Below are 17,561 nucleotides of genomic sequence, written 5' to 3'. Positions count from 1 at the left end.
GAGAGGCTGGGTAAAAAGTTTGTCGAAAGTGGTCGTCGTCGATGCACAGCACCAGTTCGGGGCTGGCCTGACAGGAACAGGGAGAGAGCGAGAGAGATCACGATGTTCAGGTTGCCATTGCGTGGAGCGTGGTAGGCTGGCGGGCGAGATGATGATGATGATAGTCTTGGACGAGTTGGGTTTGGGTCCCGTCGCCGGGCGCTGGTTTGGGGTGTGCCAGACTCCGAAAATGAAGGCGAAGGCAAAAGAGAGGCGATGAGGGGACGAGATGGGTGGATGGATGGATGGTACAGGATGGAGACAGGATCATTTGGGATAGGACGATGGGATGGATGGGATCATGGAGGAGGCGAATAATAATATCGCTGCTGGTCTGTGCTGGGTGGAGACTCACTTGAATCTTGTCTGAACTGGAGTGGACTTGACTGGACTGGACGGAAGTGGAATAACCAGACAGTAATAATAATAATAATGTTTGAGTGGAGGAGGTCTGGTCATCAAGGATGCGCATGGTTGGTACGACTTGGTCCCTTGGGTTGAGTGGCGGAGGTGTCGAAGATGTGACTCTTCATTATTCGAAATTCTCGCGTAGTTCTCCTCTCCCGTGCAGCGCAGCCCAGCGCAGCCCAGCGCAGCAGCAGCAGCAGAGACCAACAGCCACCCACCAAGCACAAGCAGCGCAAGTGGCCAGACAGACCAGGCCAGGCAAATCGTTCCGTCGCTTGAGGGGCCACGGCCACGGCCACCCATGAGCCATCTCCTCCCCCATCCATCTCACTCCTAACAAAACCATCGCCATGCCCGCAGTCAGTCCTTTCTACCTCAACGCAGCAATGTACGATCCAAAGATGCAATAGAGGGCTCTTTCACTCGAAATCCCATCCAAACGCCGCTTGCTCTCTGATCAAACATCTGCTCACCTTTTTTATTATACATCTGCACTCCCGATTTTCCTCAAACCTTCTCGAATACCCAATCCTGATTGTTACCCGCCATTCCGACTCTTGTTCTGCTGCTGCTGCTGCTGCTGCTGCGACAAAAAGCGACCGACCACCTCGCCTCCCCCCCAGTGACTCCATCCACCCAGTCACAGTCACACGTCCTTTCTTCCCCCCAACGAACCTGAATTCGACTGCCTCGCCACGCTTCTTTATTTACGCGCATCCTTTGTTTGCTATTCTTTTATCCCTTTGATACCCAGCAGGAGGAGGAAGCCTGGTTGTTGTGTGCAGCACCAGACTTCACTGCCTGCGGTCGCGATTTCGGCGGCTCCTTAGCTCTTGCCACTTGGAGACACAGTCACTCGGTGCCTCTGACTCTACCTACCACGCAGTCCCAACGACATCTCCAAAGAACACCTTTCTCGCCCACCAACCACTCCACTCAATCCTTCAGTAACGTGTTAATAATAAAACTCGACCTCCCTCCTCGACCTACCCTACGAACCCCACGCCCTCTTCGAATTAATACATACCTTCCTCCTCCACCCGGCACATCTCTCTCGATGGTAGCTAGTATTCGCAACTAGCCCACCATTCATCTCAACAAGTACCATTTCCACCGTCGAAAAGGTCACCATGCTCCTCGTCCCCGCCGAATTTTCCCCAGTCGCCAGTCTTACATCGTCAACCGGTTTTATCGTACGTGAAGGATCCGCTACGGACTCTTCACTCTAGCTTGTCTCCTCCTCCCTCGATCATCTCGCTCCGCAACGGCGTCTGCTGTTGCATGAGCCTGTATCTAGTCAGAAGGTCTCACAGTCTATAACGGTTTATCGGTTTGGCTTTGTACAGACGGCGACTGGAGTTTTGACGAATCACAACTTCACCACCCTCGAACACCCCGAAGATGAATTGCGGCGAGAATGATTCGCCGCCTTACATATCTGCATATCAAAATGGTCCATACAGCTCTTCTGTAGCTTCCTCCGCCTCCTCCTCGACCGCCTCTATCTGGTCCGATGCCTCCTCCCAATCCTCGGACGACTCCTCAAATCCCGACCCAGACCTTTCCGAAACATACTGCTTGACTTCAAGTCAGCCAGCACCTTCCTTTACAACTTCCAGCAATGCCTGCGAGCAAGTTATTGCCGTTGCGGCATACTATCCGAAGCACAACACCAATGTCGAAGTTGGACAAGAACAGCGACAACACCCTAGAAGAACTAGTGTCACAGCACGTTCAGGGTGTCCACCTTCGTTAGTCCGCCAATGCGATCGTAAGGTCAGCTTTGTCGACAGCCTCGTCGGTAAGACATGATGAAATCCTCCAATAAGTGCCCCCACTCAATAACATCCCCAGATTCTTCAGCCCAGATTGTCGAGGCAATCTGGCCCCTCTCATCCGTCCCTTGCAGAAGCGAGATGGGAAACAAAGGGGTTCTTCCTTTACGTACATTCATTCAAGAGACTCTTCGACGATCAAGGACAAGCTACTCGACCCTGCAAGTAGCCTTGTACTACCTGATCTTGATCAAGCCTCACGTTCCAAAACACGACTTTACCATGGAGCAGCCTGACGATGCACACTCCATTCGTGCTCTGCAGTGCGGCCGTCGCATGTTCCTTGCAGCTCTTATTCTCGCTTCAAAGTATCTCCAGGATCGTAATTACTCCGCTCGCGCGTGGAGCAAGATTTCAGGACTTAACACTCTGGAGATCAACCAAAACGAAATGGCATTCTTATTAGCTGTCAACTGGCAGTTGCACATAACCGAACCCGTCTTCCAACGCTGGGCCGATATCGTTCTTAAATACACACCAACGCAACCACCTTCTCCAGGCTCCGGTTGTTCACGAGGCCTCGCTGAACAATCGGCTGATTGGAAGTCAATCATTCTTAGGCTCAACCCCGAGTTGGATAACATTGATGGGATTGTACCATCGACATCTGCGAAGGCAAATGTCAAATCTATTAGCGCGACCTGCCCACGATCTTTCGTGCCTATGGTTACCGATCGCAACACCTTTGGATATGGTTCCAATGAATCAACTCCAACTCCAAAATATTATACACCCAGTGTGATGGAACCATCACCATCCACTGCTTACCCTCCTAGCAAGCCTGCGCCCGCTCTTGGTCTGTTACCTACACCAAGACTGACTCCACAGAGCACCGGATTCAACACTCCTGCAGTGAGTGCCGCTTCCTACATGCTCAGCAAAAGTTCCATGGGGTATGCCATGGCCCAAGCTTCCAGCATCTCTGCTGCGCAAGTCAACGAGAAGTGGCAACCACAATTGTCATCTTCACCTCAGTCATACGTCTCTCAACGTCGCTCGTCACTGGCCAATTCGGTCTCTTCGATGTCGTCGCCAGAATCAATGGTATCGGATAACTCGTCCCGATCGTCTCGTTCATCCTCGATCTCGTCGGCTTCGTCACTCGCGTGCGCGCCCATCTCGTCCAAGCTGGACGTCCAAGCGCGCTGCCGGTATGCGAAGCTCTGCAGTGAGAGACAGAACAGGACCATCATTGCTACAGTTCCCGAAGCATACTGCGACAATGGCCCAACTTCATCACCAGAGTCCTACACCGGACCTGTTGGGAAAGATTTCCTCGACTTGTCATTGGACACCCCATTGGCAAGACGAGAAGCAGATGACTACTTCTCCAAGGATGAGGAAGCAGCACGTGCCTTGCAGGAACTTCACAATCATCCAAGATCTGTGGATTCTCCAAGCAGAGCTGGTGCAAAGCGTAGCCGAACACACTCTATTGACAATACTCTTCAGGAGAATGTTAGAGAGATGTTGAGCGGTCGCTATCATCCAAGCGAGAGTAACTGGTCTGATGACTTTGTCCGTACTCGCGCTTCGCGAGCCATGGACACTAGCTCGAACGCCCAAGTTGCTATTTCTCGCTCTACGTCAAATGCGTCTCTCGGACGAAAGAGAGTCTGTTGCTCAACAGAAGCTACTCGGGGACTACCCCAACATTATCATCCAACACTTGGTTTCGGCAAGCCAGGCATGTGGGAGGGAATCCTCTAATTACTTTTGAAAATAACCTCGCCCTATACATAGTCTTCACCACCACACCAATTGTCATAACAGTACCCAATATTTTCTTTTGTTCCAAAATCGGGGCCTCTATTCATCAGGGTTGCATTTACATTGCCTGGACTGCGTTCGTTGCGTTGCATATCTCATCATCGGGCGGGAGCTAGAATTGTCCATACATAACACACACCACACTGTTTTGGAGTCTAATTCTGGTAAAACCTTCCATAGATGGATGGGATCTGGAGCGGAGCATTTTGCACATGGGCATGGTTATCTGCGCCGACGGTGAACTCGAAAGCCGCGCTTGTAAGTTTAGGTGTTCTGAGCAAAGGAGGGAAGGGAAGGAACGGAAAGGAGAAATGATTTTTAAGTTACCTAGTAGTTGATTGCTTGCATTCGACGCGCGACATGAATATGTGATCAGGTGCAACGGGATCGCTGTAATCGAACTGGACTGGAGTTTGTGTGGTGGGCTGGTAAAGGCGCAGCTGCTAGCTAGCACATATTATCTTCGGTGCTATGAGAGAGAGAGATTCCTGAATGCAATGGGGTTGCATATTTGTGGACAATTCGTTTTCTCCGTCTCGGGTGAACTTTGTGTGATTCTGTGGTACTTGTGATGTAGGTGAGTGCTGGTTTGACTGTGGAGCCAATCAGAGGCTGCTTATTTAGTGGGACAGGGGTTGGTATTTGCCACGTGATGTGATGTGAGAAGTCTCCTCGTCCTCATCCTTTTTTCCTACAGTACACCGAGGACAGGGCAGGCTTGTTTGCTCTTCACCCTAAATACTAAGTCCCAAGAGAAATATATGGGTGAATGAATGGATGGATAGTCTGACTTGCTTGTTCCTCCCTGGACTCCCTGGACGTATCCTGGCGGTGAAGTTTTTGTTGTAGGGAGTACAACCCAAGGGCTCTAGGAAGAATGAGTAGGCAGGTATGTAGCTTTACAGTTTTTCCTGTTTATTTTCTGTTCCTCGATAGCGGCGTAGTTGTATAGTTGTATGTTTATGACTTGTTAGAGGGAGAAGGGAAGGGAAGGTATGGTAGCTCTCTAGCTTGGTTTCTCTGCCTTTGTGTTGAGGGAGGTTGTCAAGCATAGCTATTCTGCTTTCGAAAAGGGAAGGAAGTACTTTACTTCTTCATTCTTTATTTCTCTCTCTCTCTTTATTTCTGCATCTTGTAAGCCTGTGAAGCCTGTGCTAGTCTAGCCTAGGTGGCTGCTGCGGTTGTAGAGGTCTGCATGCACGGGTGAGGGTCGAGTGGCAGCGGGTTTGCTGTCTTTTGGTTGGTTGGGGGGTGGAGGGGTGGTGGCGTCTTTGGGTGGTGGAGAGTGGATGTGGATGTGGAGGGTGGAGGGTGGGAGGTTGGAGGTTTGGTTTAGCTGGGGGTTGGGGGGTTGTGAGCGGGTAGGTGAGAGGAAGATATGGGGATATAAGCTTTGAACCGAGGATTGAGATGTATGTTGGAGAGTGGTGTGTCGGGTGAAGAGGAAGGAGTTAGAAGAATTCACATTTTACTTGCGGGATGTGTGTTTTCTGGAACGTTATACGCTGACTTGGCCTGCCGGGGAGAGCTGATTGACGTTTTGACATTTATTGGATTGAAGAGTGAGCATTGCTTGAGTGTGGCGGCTTGATGCTTCTGAAAAGTATGTATGTCGGGATGAGTGGAGAGACGGATAGCTATCAAGGGTAAGTGGAAACTCTGAGATTGTCTCTGAGGATGGGTTGGGGCTAAGCGAGATGGAAAGGGGTTCGTTCGTTCGGTTTTGTGATGTCCTCAATTAGGCGAGAGGGGAGTGTGTGGAGGCGATTCAGCACCTCGAGGCATTTTTGATGGCATCGAATAGTTTTGCTTGGGCTTGAGATGTCGTGGAGGATGGGTTGGTGAAGTGTCGAGGTCACGTGCTATCGAATTCTCACTGGAGTGCTGATTGGATTTCTGGTGAATGAGTCTCAGATGATTAAGTGTGAATTTTTGTAACCCAAAAGTTCATACTTCGTTGGTTGACTTTGTTCAAAAGCTCGAGGGTGCTCAGTCCAGGGGAAGACATACATTCTATATATCCTCACCAGATCCTTTAAAACACGTCCATTCCCCTTCACAATCCAGCAAGTCTCCTCTCACATACATCACGACCAGTCATTTCGAAATTAAAGACTCGTCCGAAGCAAGCTTGTTTACCCCGACCAAAAGCACCTATCGTTTTCAGCCAGAAATCTCATTTCTCGTCAATGATATCTTGGATCATGGTAGAGAAGTCTTCACCTGCCACGGATGAGATATGAAGTTTGGTATTGGGGAAGAGTGGGGAGGAAGGGAAGTTTGGATGGAGAGAGCGCGTTGACTGTCTGAACCTTGTGAGGATAGAGGAGGAGTGTTTAGTTGCTGCGAGATGAAGGTAGGGTAGAGTTTATGGTGGCGGAATGTTAGGCGATAGAGGGGCTCGAGGATGTGAATTAGGGATCTTGCGGAGGGTTTGCCGCTAGGGTTAGATTGGTTTCGACGATTATTGGATGAGATTGAAGGTAAGGGTGGTGATAAATATGGCGGTGCTCGAGGAGTGCTGGTCGGGTAGTGGGGTCCTATGGGTTCGAAAGTGGTGTTTATGTGTAAAAGGATTCGAAGTGGAAAGAGCTTAAATATTCATTGATTCGTTCGATCTCTTCGTGATTCATTATATAGAGCTAAAGACTCAGTGAAGGGAGCTCAAGTATCACATCCATGAAGAACGATTTACTAGATCAATAGAAGTGAAGTACGAAACACATCCTTGGGACGCCTTACTTGTAAAACCTTGCATTTCTCGACACGGCTTATCACTCCCAATACCGTATGGCCTCTCACTTGAACGCTGCCCTAGCTTCAATATGCACAGCAATCAGTTCCTTCAACTCCTTCCGCATAAGCCGGTCTTTGATACCACTAATGCCCTTAAGCTTCGTTTTGAACCCAAAACCGGCATCATGAGATACCTCGGAGACGATAGCATTTGGACCGTCGTGCAACAAAACGAACGCCTTCAAGTTCTCCATTGCGCTTAATTGTTCCGTTCCATCGAAGAATAGGAACGTCGGCCAGAATAGTGGTAATCCGAATAAGTATTTGACTGAGCACTTGAAGCTATCGTAGTCATTCCCAAAGGCATTTCGGAAAACATTCGAAGTGGAGTTTCTAGACGGTCCGCTGCCAGGAAAAGTAAGGTATAGCATGTCGATGGAGGGGCAGAAGCCAACGAATGGACCGGGCACGCGAGGGTTGAAGTTGAGGCTGTATCTTGGTAGTAACTCTGCTCGAGCTTTGCGGTTGACGAGTAGCAAGGTTGGAGAACGGTTAACTCTCAAGTTACAATTTGGAAGGGAGACGCCTGTTGCGGGGTGGTCTCCAGGCTCTTCGTCATGGGAAACCAGTTCGAAGATGCGAGGGAATAGGGGAAATGCATCGTTCCAAATATGGAATCTGAGCTCAACGGGAAGTCGGCCGAAGGAGTGGAAAGTGGAAGCCATTTTTGAAGTCTTGTCAGTTTCAGATTGTCGAATTTGTGGTCTGGAGTGTGAGAAAGTTCGTGCTTCAGCTTTAACTGACGAAATTCCGTTATATGCTATGAGTGGATGTGGAGAATCATTCGTACCAGACGATTCACGAGTTGACCTGTGGTGTGTGAATCAGTAGGGAATTCAAGTGGATGAAGGAGACCCTTCGCATGTAGATGAGCGGCAGATGCTAATGATCCAGAGGCATTAACTGCTATCAATAGGCTCCGACTGAACGAACCTTGGCCACTGCTATCAAAACTTCACGCTTTTCTGGCTCTATCTTCAATTCGGCTTTTGGTGGAATAGTATGACGCGAGTTGCTACGAAGATGATAATGGAGATATTGAATACTGCTGGCCATGACTGTCTCAATACAGGGTTGGCCGAGCTGCCGCAGCCGAAAGTACGTAGCAGTCCAGTCTACCGCCTGGAGATGTTAGGAAGCTAGCACCTATAAGTGTTGCTCAGTACTATTGGGCCATCTGGTACAATTCGATGAAAACGCTCCCGTCCCTCTACCTGGGTCGCTGTCCGGGCAAACTTGTCTGCTCTCTCGTTCCATTCCCTTGGAATTCGCCAAAAAGAAACATCCACTCCTTTCGCTAGAAGTGTACGGATTTCCTTCAGTAGTAATTTCCATAGGTCTTGATTCTTGACAATCGAAACTCTATCTGCAAGTTTCCAATTGTCCTTCTCCCATTTTTCTACTCGTGTTGTAGCATTGACTGCAACGTACTCTAGAGGATTGTGGTCACAAAGTCAGCAATTGCTTTCTGAGGACTTGGGATCAACCGTATATCTGAAAATGATACGGTACAAGAGAAGGATGAAGCGGAAGTGATTATCTGGGATACGCGCCAGAGTCTGTAGCAATGACAACGCGTCTCCACGATCTGTTGCAGTCGGTACTCCAGTCACGAAACTGTAAAGCAGCGATCACAGCACGAAGTTCCGCTCTGTTGCTTGTGTGCTTATAGACTTGACCTGTTGGACCTTCTACTTCTAGATGGAAGGCGGTCGTACCGCTGTGGGTGAGTCCTCCTGCATGATCATATGCAGATGGTCTGTGGACAAAAGCGCAGCCAGCCTTTGGCTCGCTCTGCCCGTTATTCAAGCAGGATCCATCGGTATAAATCATGATCTCCCGAGGATTCTTTTTACTGATATATCGATGCTCATCTTCAAATAAAAACTGCGGCGTCGCTTGTTTATCGTGAGGCTGAAACACAGAGGGGTACGATTTTTCTTGAGAGCGAAGAATCTTTCCACCCATTGGTGACATTTGGGCCCCAACCCGCCAACGTCCACCATCACTGAATTCCATCTTCTGCCACTCATGGGTATCATTTACACAATAAATGCCTTTAAAAGCACATGACTTGCAGATGTCGTAGTCTTCGCAATGAACATAGTGGTAATGCATCGACCGGATGCTCGTGGAGCAGCGGTCACAAGTTACCTGTAAAGGTCTTTGCGCATATATCAAGCTCGGATCAATGACAGGCATGGCGTTCGGAGTATGATATAGCAATGAACACCATAGGTCGTGGGAAATCCTGTAATTATGGGTTTCGGTACAAATCTAGAGAGTTGCAGCAGGTACTTACCAGGATCTTGGTCACGGGAGTGTCAATTTGTGACCAGAGAAAGCACCGAGTGGATACGTGAAGCAACTTGATACAGTATCTGATTCCACGGAGCGCGTGTAAGTTTGATGACCGACAAACGGGTTTCGAATACTCCAAGTCCGCGCTTACCCTGAATAGGTAAGCGTCTATCATGTAGCACGTGGTAGAATGGGAAAGCGCTGGATTTGACACAAACTGTAGAACTAGTGGTAACGTGTACTTACTGATAGTACTTGTTCCCTTACTTCATGCGACAACAGTGTGGAGGTGAGCTGAAACAGCAACTGGAAAGTACCACATGATACTTCACGTGACAGTACGCGGCTCCAAACAATGGAAGTCAAGCTCGAAAACAGCATCCTATGTGGAGATCTTTAATCGATGTTACGGCATTAGTTTGTATTAATGATTAGCTCGTTTGCAGAGATCGTTTGGGATAATCCGCAAAGCAGAGATAGGTAGCGCAAGAGAGACTTGCTATACAGAAGATATATTGGTGCAGTATACTCCGCTAAGAGCGCAACCGGCGCAGCTTGCGCGATCAGTGCAATTTGCGCAAATATCTCGCATTGAGCAGGTGGTAATAGAATGGGATGAAAACCACGTGATTGATGAAACCACCTCACATCAACGGAAGTCGAGCGACAAATTTCCCTCTTTTATTTTCTCTGCTTGAGGCAGCTCTCTACAGAGTAAGCAATTTATCTTGCCTACAGGTTGAGGGGCAAAGCAAAACATCTTGACATAAAAATCATTGTCACGAGTACCAACTTCTTGATCAATTTTCTATAACTTCGAAAGACAAACAAGCTCTCCCCCAGAACGGCGATTCTTGGTTCGAAGCTTCTGTCTCCTCAATATGCTTTGCGCCAAGTGCGAAGGCATGCTAGATCTCGACGTCTTCCCCACCAGCGAGACATCGTACGACCACCACGAAAGCTACACAGCATTATGCGCCTCCGCAGCATCCGGATGTGAGCTATGCCACTGCATCAAGAACGAGTCATCGCGCCGTGTACAGCTTGCAGATGATTTTGACGCAGGTCTACCGCCCGAGGACAGGCAAATCCAATGTTTTGCTTGCGACAGGAAAGAGAACATTCGTGGCATTTATTGGGTTCGGATTGGTCAACATGCTCTATTGAAGAAGCGTCCTGTGGACGTGGTTGAGGTTCACTTCCTCTGGGTATTCCTTGCATTTTGTGTCAAAGAAGGTGAGAAATATATTCGTGCAGTGTTGGGCTGTGAGGCTGATAGATTGCAGATGACCCAATGTCGGATCTTGTGAGAGGGAGGGTCATGGAACAGAGATCCTCCTCTGATGCCAGTTTCAAGACAATAGGAAATTGGCTTCAGGAGTGCTTGGAAAATCATCCAAATTGCTACAGAAGCCCAGACGCGATGTTGCCCACGAGAGTTATCAACGTCCATTCTGCTACTCCTTTCCTCCAGGTCACACAAGGAGAGCGAGGAGCTTGGGTCACGTTGAGCCACTGTTGGGGCTCGAAACCACCTTTGACGACCACTACTGATACGCTATCCCTTCGAAGTCAAGGAATTGCTTTGGAAAATCTCCCACTTACATTTCGGGACGCCGTTGAAATCACTCGTCAACTTGGCTTCAAGTACCTATGGATCGACTCCCTTTGTATACTTCAAGACAGTCGAGCAGATTGGCTCGCAGAGTCAAGCGCCATGAGAGAGGTCTACCGCAACGCAGTTTTGAATATCTCGGCAGATGCATGTCCAGATACAGAAAATGGTATCTTTGCAAGTGCTGATTCCCAGCGGCATTTGAATGAACCTGTCATCACATTGCCCTGTCGAAGTTCGAGAGAACAGATCAAGGGCGAGGTCTCTCTCATTAGAGGTGTACTCTCCTCGCAAATCAAAACCCCACTCCAAGAACGTGCATGGGTCCTTCAAGAAAGTACTTTCTCTCCACGCAGAGTCCGCTATCTTGGTGATGGGATTCAATGGTCATGTGAGACGATTCGTTCCTGCTCAGAAGATGACCCTGCAATGAAAAGGATTATTGGCCTCAAAACAGATCCTCACAGTATCTTTCAGATGTCAAAAGTGGTGGGTAGCGGCGATGAGCAGCTTGCCCGCCGAGAGGAGATTCTTGGGTGGTGGTATGAACGTCTGAATGATTACCTGGGTCGTCAAATCACATTTATCTCGGACAGACTTCCAGCAATTGCAGGTGTGGCCAAGGAGGTTGCTGAAAGGATGGGGTATAGGTACAGATGTGGCCTGTGGGAAGAAGATATCCTGGGTGGCCTGCTCTGGGCGGCTCCAGGGGTAGGAGTTGATCTCAGCAGAGGTCCATCATGGAGCTGGGCAATCGTTGACTGCAAGGAGTTTGTGAGAGGACATACAAGAGACGGCATATCAAGTGCTCAGCTACTCGAAGATGCTCGAGCGAAAGTGTTTGATGTTCAAGTCAAAAACATCAATAACGACCCTTTCGGACAAGCTGAGTCTGGCCAAGTAACCATTGAAGGACCATGGAGGAGCGTGGTATGGCCTGATAAGCCACCGCCATTTCTGGAAACCTACAAGAAACGGCGTCATATCCTCGAACGGCATCGTTTCATAGACGTGTATCGATATCGCTTCACAGAGCCAAGCCAGATCGCTCTGGCTCTGGACCAACGTTTCGACGGCGCGGCCATTGCAGCTGATATTCTTCCTCAAGATGCAATATACCTCCAGATCAACCGCTTTGGCAACTACGATCTCCACCGCAGGGCTGATGTGCGTGGGATTCATGCCTTGGTGCTTCAGCCCACTGGGAATGCTGAGAATGAATTCCGTCGTATCGGCATGGCGCAGATTCCGGAGGACGAGGGGATGGCTGATGATTGGCCTTCGAGGATTGTAGTTATTGTCTGAAGAATGGTCTAATCGGAGAACCCAAAGTCAAAATCCACCGTATCAACACCAGAACAGACTTCCGGTCGATAGTCTACTTTCCGGTATGTTGAACTTGTCAATTGGCTGGGACATTGAAGCTGTTCCTATGTGGGAAAGTCAGGTAGAAATGTAACTGGACATGGTTTATGGTAGGGTGGAGCTGAACTTAATTAGAATTAGAGATAAAGGCATAAAGAGGAAAGATCATTGCTTGGAAGCGAACGACTAGAGCACCTAAGTTTGGTTGAAGTGACATGATTAAAAGCATGTGACCATTCGCCGGACTCTCACATGCTAATTTCAAGCGGAAGTAATTTCAAACCGAGTGGAAAGAATGAACGTGAGATCTTACATATCACCAAATCGTAGTCTTCACAACAAACAAGATTGGAAGAACAATATTGACAATAAGTGTCATTAGCCCTCAGGGCACTATCATCCTCATAACATACATAACAAACGAGAATTGCATTCCCATATCCCTGATCATATCCCAAATTGTTTCGTCCCAAAGTTCTTTCCATCAAGGTTCCGCGAGAATCGAAGAAGGGGGTATCATGGTGAAATAGCTTTACTTGGTAGCATCCTTGGATGCGCCAGTGACAGAGTCGGCTGCGGGGATATTAGCTATTACTGCTTTGCAAGCAAGAGGGATAGTACATACCAGCACCAGAGAGGGTGTCGGAGACGGTGTTGGCAGCGCTACCAAGGGTGTTCTTGGTGGAGTCGAGGAGAGAGCCGCCCTCGTTTTGAGCACTGTCGGCGTTGGAGCGGGTGGAGTCACCAATCTTTTGGGTGGTGGACTTGTCGCCCTCTGCAGACATGTCAATGTAAGATCAGTCAAGTCATGCTCAAGAGGACTTACCAGGTTGAACGGCACCGGCAACCTTGTCGGTAGCTCCGGTGATGTTCTCTCCGATCTTGTCGGTGGTAGACTTTTGAGAATCTGGAGTAACCTTCTCCGAGACCTGGTCACCAAGACCCTTGCGCCTGCCAGAGATCAGTACTTGGAACTCAAGATGGTGTTTGGATGGAAACATACATGGAATCAGACATGTTGATTGATTTGAGTTTGGAAGAGTTTGGTAGAAGTGTTGTATTTGTGGAATGAGCTGTAGTTTGGTGAGAAGAAGAGGAGGAAATGAAAGCTCTTATGTAGGCAATGGGAGGATTAGGCAAACGGGCCGGGCCAAGGAATCTGCCTGCTGCATTCTGGCAATCTGTACAGATGCAGCAGCTGGTAGAGTATGAACGTCATGGCGGAACGGTTTCTCGCATCACCCGCCACACTTGTATCGGGCTGCTGTGGCTAACCTCAGTTGCCTGTCATCTTGCTTGACCGTGACTGGTAGGAAAGCACGCGTCAGTCTGAAAGAGGGGTCTTCAAACATGGAGGAGTTAAATTAGCGTCATGCTGAAGCGAAGTGGCATTTGCAGATTTCCATGTGAACCTGTTTGCAGATCAAAAGAAAGTTCTACACCCTGTTGTCCCAATAACTTATCCTTGACAGACGGATGAAAAGCTCCGCCGCTTCGAGACATATCCAAACAGACTCTCATAGCCTTCTCCTCTGCCTCGTCCTACTTTGCTGAACTCTTCTTGTGTGATGTCATCGTGAAACGAAATATGTGATGTCATTTGGAATTTCTGGAATTTCAACAGGGGAAAATAAGAGTTGTCAGGTGGTACGGATATGAGCCACTCATTTTGCCAAGGACGGAGACTTGCAGGATATCACACTTCAGCCTTTCCAAGGTGGTCGCCACATATCCTCACGTGATAGTCAAATCCAACATCCTGTCTGTTTGTCTGCAGTCGGATTTGTTTGTTGGAGCTCGGAAAGTAAATGGGGTCAAGCGCCCGAAGACGTCGGAGAGCATGTATATATGCCTTCTTTTCATCACTTGACCTCGTAGAACTTGGTACCCCCCTGACAGAAGCAAACCGGCCTGCAGCAATCGAGACCATAGCAGATCATGAAGGAGCCACGACAAGTTCCTTGGGAGGGAAATGTCAGGAAAATAACTGGAGAGAAGAGGATAACAACGTCAAACTTGCATTGCGAGCTATTAGAGAGGATGAGACAAGACGAAAGGAGCCCAGCATTTGTTGAGCACGCCACACTGGGATGTTTTATGAGCTCAGAAGCCGAAAGATCTTGAGGGGAATCAAGTCCCAGAAAATATGACCTCGTAGAAAAATGAGCGGACAGCAAACATATTGAAGTGCAATGTTCCACAATTTCTGGAAACTCGATGGAACCTAGACATTCTTCAAGACACTGTCTCTGAAGGAATACAATGAGAACTGAATCCTTGAAAATAATTTTCAAACTCCATCACTTACTTGAATGGAAAGTTTTGAGTCACGTATTGCTCTGCGCGGACATCAACAAATGATTACGAAGTTGCGGACCCGAAATAAAGTTCTCCCAATGCTTCCGGGCAAGCGCGCTAAAATAGAACGCGAAATTCGTTGCTATGCGACTTCCGTTGTCAACAAACCCCACCCAAATCCCTGACGCTGCATTCAAGACCGACTCCAGCTGCGAGATCTCTCTGCAGCCACACATCATAAAATCGTACCTGGCCATACAGCCTGATCTTCTGCAATTGCAATTCCTTTCTTTGCAATTCGTCGTCGACTGCCGCCGCAGACCATTGCTGTTCAGGGGCTCACCGACTTTGTCGTAGTCATTGGCGGAATCAATCTGAATCCCAAGCCTCAAGCATCCAGCGCCCAACATGTCGAGCTTCATTACAAACCTGTTTCCTTCTTCCCAGGGAGGTAAACACGACGATATTCTCCCTGTCCCTCCTCCACCTCTTCACACTCGCTCGAGCCAAAACGAAGCCTTCAGCGAACGACCCAACACACCCACCAGAAACAGTTTCATCACACCAGTGTCAACCCCGCAAGGAAGCCCGAGCAAGAATCGAAACCCTCCTGGTGCCAACGATCTGCCAGTTGCATTCGACAATGCTATGAAGATCAATCCTACATCGACCTTTGGCAGCCCTACAAAACTTGGACGATCACAAGCCGTAACACCATTGTCACCTGGCAAGAGCAACGCTTTGGCAATGGACGAGTCTTACTTTGGCAATGCAGCAGGCAATACCGACGATAGCATCATACACAAATCCGCTGTCTCCCCAGGCAGTCCTCTACGGAAACAAGGAAAGGAGAATACCCCTCCGGCTTCCAGGCAAGGTCTTGAATCTGTTGCTCAAAATCAAGCTGCTATTTCCAGACAAGAACTGTACCAGCCGAGAGATCAGCAAGCAAAGCCGACCAAGAAATACAACACTCAACGAGGTTTGACTGCAGAGGAATTGGAGATCTTGAACAAGCCAAACGTCAAACGACTGGCCAATGTAACTCAATTGTGTAAGTAGGATCCCAAAAACAAGCAAAAATATCTGCTCATGCATTGCAGATTTCCTAGACTACTACTTCGATCTTCTGACCTACGTTGGAGCTCGTCAAAATCGACTCAACCACTTCAAGGCCGAATTCCCTGAACCTCCAGCCACTCCTGAGGAGACCTACAATCCCGTATGGCAGAAATATGTCGGTAGAGAGCGTGCCAATCTCCGCAAGCGTCGTGTTCGTCTTCGTCAAGGCGATTTCCAAATCCTCACACAGGTTGGCCAGGGTGGCTATGGCCAGGTCTTCCTTGCCCAGAAGAAGGATACCAGAGAAGTTTGTGCTTTGAAGGTCATGAGCAAGAAGTTGTTATTCAAGCTTGATGAAATTAGGCACGTCCTCACTGAGCGCGACATCTTGACTACTGCCAAGAGTGAATGGCTTGTACGACTGTTGTACTCATTCCAAGACGAGAAGAGCATCTATTTGGCGATGGTGAGTAATTTGAAAGGAGCTTTGAACACCAGGCTGATATGACGATTCAGGAATATGTCCCTGGAGGCGATTTCCGAACCCTGCTGAACAATACTGGTGTCCTTGCTAATCGTCACGCTCGTTTCTACATTGCCGAGATGTTCTGCTCCGTCGATGCTTTGCACCAACTTGGCTATATCCATCGAGATCTCAAGCCTGAGAACTTCCTCATCGACTCAACCGGTCATGTTAAGCTCACAGATTTTGGATTGGCAGCTGGCTTTCTTGCTCCTGGCAAGATTGAGTCTATGCGTGTTAAACTTGAGAAAGTTGGAGAGACCTATGTACCATTCGGTAAGCCGATGGACCAGCGTACTGTTGCAGAGCGTCGAGAAGGATACCGATCGATGAGAGAAAAGGATGTCAACTATGCGAAGTCAATCGTTGGCTCGCCTGACTACATGGCTCCTGAGGTTCTCAAAGGCGACGAGTACGAATTTTCAGTCGATTACTGGAGTCTTGGCTGTATGCATTTCGAAGCCTTGACCGGTTTCCCACCCTTTGCAGGTGCTACAGTCGACGAGACTTGGAAGAATTTGAAGCACTGGAGAGAAGTTCTGAAGCGACCAGTTTGGGAGGATCCAAACTACTTCATTAGCAACAGAACCTGGAACTTCATCACCAGGTAAGTCAATTTCACCCTATATGAACTTCTATGTACTGACTGAGATAGTTGCATTGCCTCCAAGTCGAAGCGATTTTCTTCCATCAAGCAAGTCTATGAGCATGATTATTTCGCCGAGGTTGACTGGACCACTCTTCGTTCTCAAAGAGCTCCGTTTGTACCCGAACTTGACTCTGAGACTGATGCTGGCTACTTTGATGACTTCAGCAATGAAGCTGATATGGCCAAGTACAAGGAAGTCCACGAGAAACAAAATGCCTTGGAGAACATGGCCGATAGGGAAGATCCCATGAGCAAGAGCTTGTTTGTTGGATTTACGTTCAGACACCGCAAGACTGAAGATGGTAGCAAGTCAAGCCCGAGAAAAGCAATTGCTACTGATGGAACATTCGGGACGATGCTATGAGGAATGACTACGAAGTTGATGGCTTTTTCGCTTCTATCTTCGCGTTAGGGTCTTGAAAGAGCGTAAAGGAGCATTGAAGATGGTGGTGTCTGGCGTGTGCGCACTCAGACGGGTCTACATTGGTTGTCTTTGCTGATTGATTCTTATTACATCTACTGTTTATGCACTGTTGGAGTTCAAGATGGCGAGGCCATGCTGCTCATGAAAGGCTGTTGTACTAATAGCGACGAATACAATTGATGAACTGATTATGACACCAGAGATAAGAGATTTACAAGATACCATGACCGTGAAATGAAAACCTCTAAATTGACAAAGACGATTGTTTCGATAAAGTGTTTGAAACAGCACATATCAAGAGACTTAGCACGGTAATCAAAATGACGATATTCTTCATCCTTGGTCTATGGTGGTTGCACTCCATCTCCCCTCCTTCACCTACTCGTAACTCCAAATTCCCGCCCAAGGACCCACTAAAAATTCCCTGGCCTCAGATTGGCTGACCATAAGTGCAATTATCATTCGGACTTTCCACG

At 48.4% G+C, this 17,561-nt stretch overlaps 6 protein-coding genes across 6 annotated transcripts; 3 read left to right on the top strand and 3 right to left on the bottom strand.

Annotated features, from left to right (window-relative positions):
• The first annotated feature begins 1,464 nt into the window (after positions 1-1,464).
• On the top strand, positions 1,465-4,246 carry LY89DRAFT_183696 (uncharacterized protein). The gene is made up of 2 exons (XM_018205641.1): positions 1,465-2,248; positions 2,302-4,246. Exons 1-2 carry the CDS (start codon positions 1,849-1,851, stop codon positions 3,990-3,992), a joined length of 2,091 nt encoding a protein of 696 aa, XP_018077846.1. The 5' UTR covers positions 1,465-1,848; the 3' UTR covers positions 3,993-4,246.
• Positions 4,247-6,850: 2,604 nt separating this feature from the next.
• On the bottom strand, positions 6,851-7,513 carry LY89DRAFT_663918 (uncharacterized protein; the record flags this gene model as incomplete). Its single annotated transcript, XM_018212736.1, has 1 exon — positions 6,851-7,513. The coding sequence occupies one exon, from the start codon at positions 7,511-7,513 to the stop codon at positions 6,851-6,853; it is 663 nt and encodes a 220-aa protein (XP_018077845.1).
• A 23-nt stretch (positions 7,514-7,536) lies between these two features.
• On the bottom strand, positions 7,537-9,159 carry LY89DRAFT_777233 (uncharacterized protein). The gene is made up of 2 exons (XM_018222127.1): positions 8,567-9,159; positions 7,537-8,280 (listed from the first exon to the last, which is right to left on the bottom strand). Exons 1-2 carry the CDS (start codon positions 9,048-9,050, stop codon positions 7,988-7,990), a joined length of 777 nt encoding a protein of 258 aa, XP_018077844.1. The 5' UTR covers positions 9,051-9,159; the 3' UTR covers positions 7,537-7,987.
• A 600-nt stretch (positions 9,160-9,759) lies between these two features.
• LY89DRAFT_713936 (HET-domain-containing protein) lies at positions 9,760-12,481 on the top strand. The gene is made up of 2 exons (XM_018218090.1): positions 9,760-10,385; positions 10,436-12,481. The coding sequence occupies exons 1-2, from the start codon at positions 10,031-10,033 to the stop codon at positions 12,067-12,069; spliced, it is 1,989 nt and encodes a 662-aa protein (XP_018077843.1). The 5' UTR covers positions 9,760-10,030; the 3' UTR covers positions 12,070-12,481.
• A 46-nt stretch (positions 12,482-12,527) lies between these two features.
• LY89DRAFT_680230 (chaperone/heat shock protein-like protein Hsp12) lies at positions 12,528-13,343 on the bottom strand. The gene is made up of 4 exons (XM_018214033.1): positions 13,133-13,343; positions 12,956-13,080; positions 12,755-12,904; positions 12,528-12,702 (listed from the first exon to the last, which is right to left on the bottom strand). The coding sequence occupies exons 1-4, from the start codon at positions 13,144-13,146 to the stop codon at positions 12,662-12,664; spliced, it is 330 nt and encodes a 109-aa protein (XP_018077842.1). The 5' UTR covers positions 13,147-13,343; the 3' UTR covers positions 12,528-12,661.
• Positions 13,344-14,614: 1,271 nt separating this feature from the next.
• LY89DRAFT_606326 (serine/threonine protein kinase-like protein) lies at positions 14,615-17,287 on the top strand. Its single transcript, XM_018210420.1, has 4 exons — positions 14,615-15,481; positions 15,531-15,955; positions 16,006-16,619; positions 16,668-17,287. Exons 1-4 carry the CDS (start codon positions 14,836-14,838, stop codon positions 17,023-17,025), a joined length of 2,043 nt encoding a protein of 680 aa, XP_018077841.1. The 5' UTR covers positions 14,615-14,835; the 3' UTR covers positions 17,026-17,287.
• The last annotated feature ends 274 nt before the right edge of the window (positions 17,288-17,561 follow it).

Source organism: Mollisia scopiformis (genome assembly GCF_001500285.1).
Source record: "Mollisia scopiformis unplaced genomic scaffold LY89scaffold_2, whole genome shotgun sequence".
NCBI classification, from domain to species: domain Eukaryota; kingdom Fungi; phylum Ascomycota; class Leotiomycetes; order Helotiales; family Mollisiaceae; genus Mollisia; species Mollisia scopiformis.
Note: the sequence above shows the minus strand (reverse complement) of the source record. Positions and strands in the feature narration are given on the sequence as shown.

Bases quoted from the DNA above. Each gene is read 5' to 3' on its own strand.
- LY89DRAFT_183696 (XM_018205641.1), top strand. From the start codon at position 1,849: ATGAATTGCGGCGAGAATGATTCGCCGCCTTACATATCTGCATATCAA. The intron at 2,249-2,301 runs GTAAGACATGAT...TAACATCCCCAG, and splicing joins CTTTGTCGACAGCCTCGTCG to ATTCTTCAGCCCAGATTGTC.
- LY89DRAFT_777233 (XM_018222127.1), bottom strand. From the start codon at position 9,050: ATGCCTGTCATTGATCCGAGCTTGATATATGCGCAAAGACCTTTACAG. The intron at 8,281-8,566 runs GTACGACCGCCT...ACAATCCTCTAG, and splicing joins AGGAGGACTCACCCACAGCG to AGTACGTTGCAGTCAATGCT.
- LY89DRAFT_713936 (XM_018218090.1), top strand. From the start codon at position 10,031: ATGCTTTGCGCCAAGTGCGAAGGCATGCTAGATCTCGACGTCTTCCCC. The intron at 10,386-10,435 runs GTGAGAAATATA...GATAGATTGCAG, and splicing joins TGCATTTTGTGTCAAAGAAG to ATGACCCAATGTCGGATCTT.
- LY89DRAFT_680230 (XM_018214033.1), bottom strand. The intron at 12,905-12,955 runs GTAAGTCCTCTT...ACATGTCTGCAG, and splicing joins TGCCGGTGCCGTTCAACCTG to AGGGCGACAAGTCCACCACC. The intron at 12,703-12,754 runs GTATGTACTATC...ATATCCCCGCAG, and splicing joins CGACACCCTCTCTGGTGCTG to CCGACTCTGTCACTGGCGCA.
- LY89DRAFT_606326 (XM_018210420.1), top strand. From the start codon at position 14,836: ATGTCGAGCTTCATTACAAACCTGTTTCCTTCTTCCCAGGGAGGTAAA. The intron at 15,482-15,530 runs GTAAGTAGGATC...CATGCATTGCAG, and splicing joins GGCCAATGTAACTCAATTGT to ATTTCCTAGACTACTACTTC. The intron at 16,620-16,667 runs GTAAGTCAATTT...TGACTGAGATAG, and splicing joins ACCTGGAACTTCATCACCAG to TTGCATTGCCTCCAAGTCGA.